This window comes from Scardinius erythrophthalmus (assembly GCF_964197995.2).
Source record: "Scardinius erythrophthalmus genome assembly, chromosome: 1".
Classification (NCBI taxonomy): domain Eukaryota; kingdom Metazoa; phylum Chordata; class Actinopteri; order Cypriniformes; family Leuciscidae; genus Scardinius; species Scardinius erythrophthalmus.
The window spans coordinates 51,352,037-51,362,866 of record NC_138221.1 but is presented as its reverse complement, the minus strand read 5'-3'; the positions used below and the strand labels follow the sequence as shown (position 1 = coordinate 51,362,866).

Below are 10,830 nucleotides of genomic sequence, written 5' to 3'. Positions count from 1 at the left end.
AATCCGGCTCGAGTCCGTCACATAAAAATCAGTCTAGGCTTTCATAGACAATTTATGAAGTCTGGGAAGTTTCGTTACAAGCTGTTCACACAATAAAAAAACTATTAATACATGACAGTTCTTACATATTGCCCCTTATAAATATCAGTTCTGTCCCAAAGTGAGGAAAATAATTAGATATGCATTATATTTGCAGTCATTATGTATGTTTCATATTTAGGCCAAATGTCATAAACCGCACCCTCATTATTCAAACACTCTGAGGGCACAAGTTTGCCGAACTTCTGTAGTGCACAATCTTTTGTAACAACGCAATAAGTGTAGCTTTTCCAAAAATAATACATTTTTTAAAGGTAAAGAATAAATGACAATATCTCTTTCTGAGAGTTTCAGAGAACTTGTACAGCACAATTGTCCTCTTAATCAAAAAACCCTGAGAATTTTCATTAAAATTTCTCTGAAGAGAGATATAGGGAGCATATGAAAGGGATAATGGAGAATGTGAGAGAAATGGAAAATAAAAGCAGGTCAGGTGAGCTTCTGAATCCACTGGAATTTAATTTAATAAATCCAGTCTGATTGCTGTCCATGTAAGAGTTAATCCAATCCTGGTATTGAGACACTCTGGCGTACACACCGGGAGCGTTGGGTTGTGCACATCCTTCACCAAAACTCACAATGCCACACTGAATCCACCGGGAGCCGTTCTTAGTGACCAGTGGACCTCCTGAGTCTCCCTGCATTGATAAACACTTAACATTTTTACATCTGAAAATATACAGTTATAGTCACTATGAAATCAAAATTGACACTTTTTTTTTTTTCTTTTTTTTTTTGTTATATACATGTCTGTTACGTATGTGACCCGGTTCGCTGAGATGGGAACGAGACACTGCGCTGATGATGCTATGGGGACGCGTCTCCGCTGAATACGGTGTCTGAGGCACGTGTGAAACTAAGCTATTGACAGACACAGTGCGATGATGTCACAAGGTGTACACGTGATCAGATTCCTATTGTCTAAAGGAAGACGCACAGGCATCCTCGAAGTATGGCGACATGGCGACACAGCATCTCGTTCCCTTCTCAGGGAATACAGGGTTACATACATAACGTAGACATTTCCTTTAGAAGGGAACTCAACGCTGATCGAAGATTTACAGAACGCTTAAAGATGGCTGTATATCAAGCCGGGGCAATGACAAGTAGCATAACCTTACTTAACCTCCAGTTCCTGGAGAAGGCAATAGAAGATAGTATAATGACCACTTATTTATTCCACTCCAATTGTTCTGTCAAGCTCTGCTTCTAGTTTTTTTTAGTTCTCCCTGCCACTAGTGTTAGAGCAATAGGAAAGGCCCTGAGGGTATGGGTTACTCTTTCGTCATAATTCGATGCGTACGGCCGTCTGTCGGAAGCTAGTTATTTTAGTTTATAAAGTTTTAAATATGGATATTTTTCTAACATAAACACATCGCTTCGCTTCAGATAAATAGCCTATAAAACATTTATAATAGCCTATAACTCCAATTGTATTCGTCTGAAAGAGGAAAGTCATTTACACTTAGGATGGCTTGAGGGTAGTACTTTAGAGGAGTAAATCATGGACTAATTTTCATTTTTTTGATGAACTGTCCCTTTAAGGCTATCTAGTGGCAATAGTCATGAAATGTCATGTTATATTATTATTTTTCCCCAATGGATTATATTATAATGTTTTAACTGGTCTTTGCATGCACTGCAGTAATTTTGTATTTAAGCAAGAGAATGTGAAGAATGTGCTTATTTATATTATTGTTAAAATCCAGTAATATAGAGGTAAATAAAATAATAGAGATAAATAATAATAATAAAAAAATAGATTTTATTCTATTTGAGAAGCCGTTTCACTCGGATATATGTCACAATAGGGAAGAAAAGATGATCTCTACTTCTGTTTCATTCCAACTTTAAGCTGATAAAGGCTATGCAAGGTATGCAAAGGGTGTGAGCTCCTTTATGAAATCAAAGGATACTACTAGCATATTCAGTGGTTAAATTATGTGTAATGCATATCAGTGACTGAGAGATGAGAGATAGATGTGAGAGTTGCATATTTTGAGTTTTGATGTTTGGACTGAATCATTGGGCTAATTTTATTACTCCGATCTGGCAACCCTGATATGTTAGTAATGTACAGTTCAGTGCAGGGACCCCCCCCCAAAATGTTAAATGTTTATATTTTTGTAAATTAAAAAAGTCTTACCTGACATGAATCTTTCCCTCCCTGAGTTAATCCAGCACAAATCATATTGCTTGTGATGCCACGATAATCATTATTACAGTCACTGTTGCTCACAATTGGTATCATCACCTCCTGCAGTAGGTCAGGAATCTGGTTGCCTGTGACAGATCAGAGGACCATTTTAATGGCCAGTTGCTGAGCTTTACAGTATTTGCAAGTAAATATTTACTCACTCCCTTCTTGTAACGCGCCCCATCCAGTGACCCAGCTCTCTGTACCTGCAGCAAATACACTACCAGCAGCAGCCAGACAGACTGGCTGAATATAATCAGAGAACGTCACAGAAGAGGAGAGCTGGAGCAGTGCTATATCGTTGTCATTGCTTGGATTGTTATAGTTAGGATGGGTAATGACTTGACTCGCTGTCCTGGATTGCTCATAAGGGTTTGAGCCCGATTGGTTCAGACGTCCTAGGTAGATACTAATGGTACCCAAGGAGGAGCTGGTAATAGGCAAACTCAGTTTTAATTCCACTGTGATAAATGTATAATTGTGTCTTGAGTTGTATTGTATTTAAGCTTCAAGTTCATACCTTTGGAAGCAGTGAGCTGCAGACAAAACCCAGTCTTTATTGATTAGACTCCCGCCACAGAAATGGCCTCTATAGAGGGCACTTTGAAGGCTGACTTGCCACGGCCAAGACCCTGCCGCTGCAGCCTGTCCTCCAACAATCTTGGTGTTGAGGGGAGCTTGACCACATACTGATTAAAGGAAAGAAATTGAGGGAATTCTCAACTAAAATGCCCAAAAGCATACAAAATATGTGGAACAAGAGTGTTATGGTCATTAAGACTATGACAACTTACCATTTAACTGGCAGAGAGAACCTATGAGGGAGACAGAGACCAGATATTTAGAGAAACACTTACAAAGCTGATGAACTGGTTTGTGTTACCCCCAACCTCACTGTTTCACCTTTTACATAAATGTGTTGGCATGAATCAAGATAATACTTTAACCTGAATTATAGCCATGTTGTTAAAATCAGTGTTGGGTAGGCCTATAAAGCATTACAGGTAATCAGATTACTTTTTTTTCAACTAGTAGCCTAAAGTAACACATTATTTTAAAATTTACAACAAAATATCTGAGTTACTTTTTCAAATAAGTAACACTTATTTAATAATAAGTACTTTGTTTTCCCATTTGTTGACTGACACATCTCCTGTCCCCATGTTGAGAGAAATCGTGAGTAAGGGGTAGGGATGTCCTGATCCGATCCACGTCATCGGTATCATGCCGATACTGGCCCAGAACGCTAGATCGGAGATCGGAGGGGAGAAAAAAAGATATGATCCGATACCTATTGATACTTTGCAGTAGGGCTGCACGATTTAGAGAAAAAATCTAATTGCGATTTTTCTGATCAAAATTGCGATTTGCGATTTAAAATGTGATTTACTACTATTTCATAAAAGAGCTACAGGTTTGTGGTGGTTTTAACACCACCAAAGAAAGACCAAGCATAATCATAAAGTATGCTACACTGTTCTACTGTTTATTTAAAACCTCTTAAACATTGTTGCCATTTTTTTTAAATAAAGTTGTCAGTTGTCATGACAAATTAAGAAAATAAAAATATCTTAAATAAAATAAAAATTAACAATTATATATAAAATATTACTTTTAAGAATCCAAAAACACTGTAAACAATTTAACATCAGTAAAACACTGACGATGACCTACATTAAGGTTGAAACAACAACAACAAATGTTTTTGCGATTGAAAGTGCAAACTGCAAAGAACATGAATAATTGTGAAGGTCAACAAGAAAACCTTCACAATTAGATTGTTACATTTTTCACATTGTAATGTATGTGCTTAATGATTTTTTGACAAAAAGAGCAGCATATCCACTCTCTCTGGTTTGAGGCATGACCGTTGACAAGTTACTATATTGCCTGCAGCACTGAAGAGTCTTTCCGACGGTGTGCTTGTGGCAGGAACACACAGGTATCGGCAAGCCAACCTGCTCAACCTGGGAAAGTTAACCTGGTGCTGTTTCCACCAGGTCAGGGGATTTTCTTCTCCATCAATCGTTGATGCAGTTAAGTAGCTGCTTAGCTCTGCTTCCACCACTTGATGAAAACTAGGAGGTTCTTCTGGAGAGATAGAGGAAATCTTGAAATAGCTGCCAAGAGTCTTTGCTTTCACAGATGAAGCTGCTGCTAAATCCTGTGACTCTGACACACGTGATCTTTTCTCCTGTAACATTCAAAAACAGGGCAAGCAAAAAGCAAGTTACTTAAGTTTTAACATTTTCAGTACATAAATGAATGCTCAACACATTTCCTCTTAAGTGCAATTTTCTTACCGTTCTTGCAGCTTCCATCTCTGTCATCATTCTTTCTTTGATGGTAGGGATGTTGTCTTGACTGATGTAATTAGTTTTGAAGCGAGGATCTAAGAATGATGTTACATCCAAAAGTTCTTGAGTGGCTGGGTCATCGTATTTTTCCTTGAGGTATTGAAGGACTCTGTCTTTGATTGCCCTTGTTAGATTAGTGTCGTCCTGATCTTCAGCGAGTGTCTTCGTCCTCAAAAGGTGAAGAACTGGCTTAAGATAGGAAACACTGACGTAATCCTCTCCCGAAAGCACATCTGTAAACTCCTGGAGGGGATGCAGAGCTTTGTGGATGGATTCTAACACCTCTATGTCTTGCCATGTCAGCGTTAGATGTCGTGTTTTCTTGTCTGCAGACAGCACATGATTCAGAGCTTTGCACTGCTCCAGAACCCTTGCAATCATTTTTCCTTTGGTTCCCCATCTTGTTGGGCACTCAGTAATTAATGAGTGCTCTGGCAGATTCAGCTCTTTTTGGGCTGAAGTCAATGCCATTCTTTTCTTCCAGCTGTAGGAGAATTGACTGACCAGCTTCTTGCAAATGCCTACTGCTCGCTGCACCCTGTCATCTTTCAGTGCGTTTTCTGAAAATATACCATTATAAAAAGCTTAGAATGCAATGATCTCAGTTAGCATTAGTTAATATTTAAGATGTAAATGAGCCTATAATGAATTTTTTTAGAGTGCTTAAGTTAATTTTAATTTATATACACATACTTCAGTTTATAAACGCATAACTACTTATTAATAATTCATATTTGCTCATAATAGTTTTTTTATTAACATTTTATTTTATTTTTTTATTTTTTTATGTAACAGAAATGTTAAACATGTAAAAGATTTTGCAGTGAATTCTATTATTAAAGCTCAACCAATGCTGAAAAAAATGATGTATCATTGTTATTACAATAAGATTATGTACTGTATATAAATAATTGCCAATTATGAAATGTATATTATGAACACTTACCGATAGCAAGATGGAGTCTGTGACCGAAACATTGCAGCCTGGTCCATCCATTTATTTCCACTGCCCTTATTATATTGGCTGCATTGTCAGTTGTGACGCATACTTGGCCTTCTTCATTTAGACCCCAGCCAGCTAGAGCATCTTTCAAAGCAGAAGCGATGTTTTCTCCGGTATGGTCAGTGGGAAAGTACGACGTTTGTAAACAGCGACTTTTTAATTCAAAATCCTCACATATGAAATGAACAGTGAGACTTTGATATGGTTCGGTCGTCCTGCTTGACCACATGTCAGTTGTCGTCGCGTAATATTTCACTTCTTTTAGCTCAGCTTCGACCTTCTTCCTGCACTTAAGGTACATGTTTTGGATGGCTTGAGTGAAGAACGTACGAGAAGGAATGCGATATCTTTTATCGAGCGTTAGGATAAGATTCTTAAAACCATCTTTTGTGACAGTGTTAATCGGCACCATATCTTTAGCCAGGTAACTTGCTATGGCATCTGTTATTTCACTGTACCTTCGTGAAGATCTGTCATAAGGTGTGACACTTTCTAACGCTTGAACAATTGAAGTTTGCTTGGGTGTTGTTAGTCGCGGTGGTTGTGATGAAATGTTTTCATCGGTTGGCCTTTTGGCCATGCATTCATCATAGAGTGGTCTGTGATGCTTCTGCAGGTGCTGATACAGATTGGTTGTGTTGCCTCGCGAGGTCGACACAGACGTTCGGCACGTTTTACAAAGAACTTGCCTTTGAAGTACATCAGATCTTCGAAATCCAAAATAATTCCAAACATATGCGGTGCTTTTTCTTTTAGGTAGCAAGTCATCTGCAGGACTTTGCCCTTCTGCAGACACACTTACTTGAGAAGCTGAGTCGCTGCTTTCGCTCATCTTTTCAAATGGCAGACGTTATTTGCACGTTCAGTCAGTACATGCAGTAAAATGCCCCCTAATGGTTAAACTCTGCATCAAACGTAATATACGCATGAATACGTAATATGCACGTGAAGCGAACTGTCAAAAACTACGTGTATGCTTGTTATCATATTTGATAGTAAATCAAAATAATCGCAGCTTTTGCGATTTGAAAATCGCACCTTTTCAAATCGCGATTTCGGTTTACAAACGATTAATCGTGCAGCCCTACTTTGCAGTCACGTGATATCTGGCGGGCGACAAACGCGGTAGGGCGTGAAATGAATATATGGATAATAAATTACGCTGGCTTTTTTTTTTTTTTTGACTAAGCAAGTTATCAGTGTGTATTGTTCATTGATTTGATGGTATAAAGTTAAGCCCCCTTAACAATTTCACATGCCCCCTCAGTCATTTCATCCTGCAGCCGGGCCTGAGCCTACATGTGAGTTATTCGTATTGAACAGAAACGGTACGTGCGTCACGGTTCGGTGCATGGATTTACACGGTATAAAAATAAATAAAACTCGCCTGCACATTAATTAATGTAATGCGGAACTACTGTTAGATACGCGCATAGACACATGCGGGTTCTTTAGGGGCACCTAATCTGTAGCCCCGCCTTAGCTCTTAACGCGCGTACTATTTCGCTTCAATCGCTCGCTTTATACGCGTGTCCTATTCGTTTTGTATGCGTGAATGGATTCAAAATGTTCAAGCGTCGAACTAGACGCGAATTTGACGCTCTATTCGCGTTTGTTGTGAACGCAGCATAATGAACAGGCTGCGATGTCAAGATTGCAATGCTGGAGTGTGTGTGTCAGAGAGAGAGAGGCACGGGCGCGATCGAACAGTGGAAACATAAAAACATACTCCGTCATTTTGTTCATACGGGCCATCATTAAAACTGCAAAGTGTTTAGCCTTATATTTGTGTAAAACACAACATTGTGCTTTTGTCAAACTGTAAACTCTTGACAAACTGTAACCTACAACTGTCACCCAACCAAAATCACACACGCACACACACGCTGTTTAATGGAAAAAATTATCTAAACTATGAGGTGCCCCTTTTTGTCCTAAAACAGAGCACTAATCTGTTTATTTTTAAGTTAAACATTCTACATTGATTAAAAAAGAAAATCAAATGTGTTCTTAATGGTAGTATTATTTTATACAGAAATAAATTACTTATAATTCAGATGAGAATAAAGTTAAAGTTAATTAAAATTTTAAGGAAACAAATATATTGATCTGAAATATAGCAAATTAATTTTAAATTCATTCAGGTACAATTACCAAACATATCTCAAGGTCTTTTGAATAAAGGGTGGCAGTCTTTCATTATCAACTGTTGTTGTGGACTATATACTGGACCTATTTGTTCTCCATTTGAGTGAGATGTTTTTATGTGGCCAATTGAGCAAAGTGCTTCCATATATTTTATTAGTATTAGTTCAAGAATAAAATAAAAATATTGGATTGATATCGGTATCGACAAATAACCAAAGCTGCGGTATTGGAAGTGAAAAAGTGGTATCGGGACATAGTAAGGGGCAGTCAGTGCCCGGACTCAACTGTACTCAGCAAATTTTCCCAGTCTAAAATGTCCGAGTCCGTGTCAAGTCCGAGTACAAATTCACCCGAGTGCATGTGACAAGTCCCAGTTCATTCAAAATTGGACTCGAGCCTGAGTTCGAGTACCCCAACTCTACAGTCTAATATGCTGATTTGCTGATATGCTGATTTAAAGGTACAATATGCAAGAATTTTTTTGCCGCTAGAGGGCGCTACATTCCAAACAACAACAACGGCGTAGCTTGATGATGATGTGAATGAGCGTGGAATGATGGGAACTGTCGTTTTAAATTCCACCATGGATGTAAATCAGTCAGACGGGAATCGAAAAATCATGTTCATGGATGGGGTAAAGTTCTATTTTTATAAATGTTGTGTTTAATGACGTGCTTTTTGTGGCGAGGAGGCGTGGTTCAGCGCGGTCTGTAACGGGAGAGAGAGAGAAACGAGACGAGCAGGACGCAAGTAGGTCAAGTGCAAATGACGAACACCTTATTGCAGTATTATTGGCGTGGAGAGACCGTTTATAAGCCGCGCTGGAACGAGAGAGAGACTGGAGAGAAAATTGGACGCAGAGAAAGAAAACCGGTGGATCCGAGCTCTCATTTTTGAACTGTTTTGTGCGTGGCGGTTGCCATGCTGAATGCGCGTTGTGCGTGACTTTTGTTTGTTTTGTTTTATTTGAATAAAGTACGAGTCCCAGTCACGCCGACCCCGTCTTCCTTCCTGACTCTTGAACCTCATCACACTTTTATTTCATTAAAATGAATTAACAGCAATAAAAGTAAGGTTTAATACTACATTGGTTATCATAGATGTTTCTGTATGTCGAATTCATTGTTGTGATAACGCGGCGCAGTTTTGTGTGTTCTAAACAATTGTTGTAAAAGTACATTCGAACATACCCACATCATTTGCCAAAATACTGATTAATCTTTATGTATAACACATGCTATATTTATTTACATTGCCATAAACACCAGATAAACAATGTCAATAAACTAACGTTAAACACAAATCTAAAGCAATAATACTTTCCTTACATAAACATAACCGTAACCATACTACATGTGGAAAATATAAAATTAAGCATGCTTTGTCGACAGAACCAGCTGCAATCGGTAAAGAATAATTGTGTTCCATAGCGACAGCACGAAACAAGCTAACGTTTGTTGCTTGATAGACGCTACAACTACAACTTCCGCATTTGTCCAGGACTCCACGCAGTACGAGCGGAAACCGAGGGTAACGCGGCTATGACGCAATTGACTGGCGACTCCCAGCTCCCCCCTGCTCTAACGCCCCGTTTCCTTGGTTAAAATCGCAATTTTCTCACGATTTAAAAATAGTTGGAAACATTTGGGATATTGTAAGTAATCAACTTAACAAAATATATAACACTGGCCTTGAGATTTTGGGATATTTTAATGCAAAATTCTTACATATTGTACCTTTAAATATCATTATCAATGTTGAAAACAGTTGTGGCCATTTTTCAGGATTCTTTAATGAATAGAAAGTTCAAAAGAACCGCATTTATCTGAACTAGAAAGCTTTTGCTACGTACATGTCTTTACTGTCACTTCAATTAAATGCATCCTTGCTGAATATAAGTGTTAATTTCTTTAATTTCTTTCCAAAAACAAAATGTATTACTGACCACAAACTTTTGAACGGTAGCGAATAATGTTACAAAAGTGTGTTTGTAGTTCAGCCATTTCAGGTATCAGGGTGGGAGAGTTACAAAGGTCCTCAGCAAGAGGAATTCAATTGGCTTATCATTATTAAATCATTTAAACATTATTAAGCTTACACTTATGGACTTTAGTAAGATTTTACCTGCTATGTTGAGAAGTATGGTTCCAACAACAGCGGTGTTAAACTTCATACTTGCTCTGTTGCGTGTTCTGACTGCTGTCCGCTCAACTCTCAGCTTTCTAATGAGATGTAAATCAGGTGCTGTCATGTTTATTTAGTTCTCAGCCACCAATAATGGTTATCTAGTTTTACCAGTTTTAGGACAAACATTAACGTTTCCTGGAAAGCATTCCCTTAAGCCATGGGAGATGATGATGATGTCATGGCATTGAACGTATGTATGTGAGAGGTAATGTGTTTGGTTACCAACATTCTTCAAAATATCTTCCCTTGTGTTCAACGGAAGAAATAAATGAATACAGGTTTGAAACAACTTGAGGGTGAGTAAATGATGACAGAATTTTCATTTTGAAGTGAACTATTCCTTTAATTCACATTTGAACAGAAGCGTATATTTAAAGGGATTGTTCACCCCAAAATTAAAATTAGCCCGTGATTTACTCACCCTCAAGCCATCCTAGGTGTCCTGGCTCTTCCAAATTTTATTATTATTCAGTATTAAACACTTATTTATACCGATTTCATCAGGCTCGAAAATTCTTCAAAAAGAACACAAAGAATGGCCTTCTCAGCTGCCATAGTTGCAACTCTTGCGTCATCATAACAGGGTGTTCAACGCGCCACCGTTTCCGTTTAAAATACGTTTTGAAACTTTTTGTAGGGGCTGAATGCAGCTCAGGTCAGATAATTTGTGTTCTCGTTTTTGTCTTCAAAACGAAAATCTTTGTTTTCTTCACACTTTGTTCTAATGCATCAAATGAAAACTCAATACAACCAAAACGAAAAAAAAGTTTTTTTGTAAATATTAGCTACCATTTGTACAGTTAAGTTCTCAAACTTTTTGGAGTATCGTACCCCCTAAG

The 10,830-nt window shown here is 38.1% G+C and overlaps 1 protein-coding gene across 1 annotated transcript; it reads right to left on the bottom strand.

Annotated features, from left to right (window-relative positions):
* Nucleotides 1-422: 422 nt before the first annotated feature.
* Nucleotides 423-10,351, bottom strand: LOC308703014 (trypsin-like). The gene is made up of 6 exons (XM_081386232.1): nt 9,929-10,351; nt 3,091-3,111; nt 2,817-2,985; nt 2,458-2,726; nt 2,246-2,382; nt 423-737 (listed from the first exon to the last, which is right to left on the bottom strand). The coding sequence occupies exons 1-6, from the start codon at nt 10,053-10,055 to the stop codon at nt 447-449; spliced, it is 1,014 nt and encodes a 337-aa protein (XP_081242358.1). The 5' UTR covers nt 10,056-10,351; the 3' UTR covers nt 423-446.
* Between the last annotated feature and the right edge of the window lie 479 nt (nt 10,352-10,830).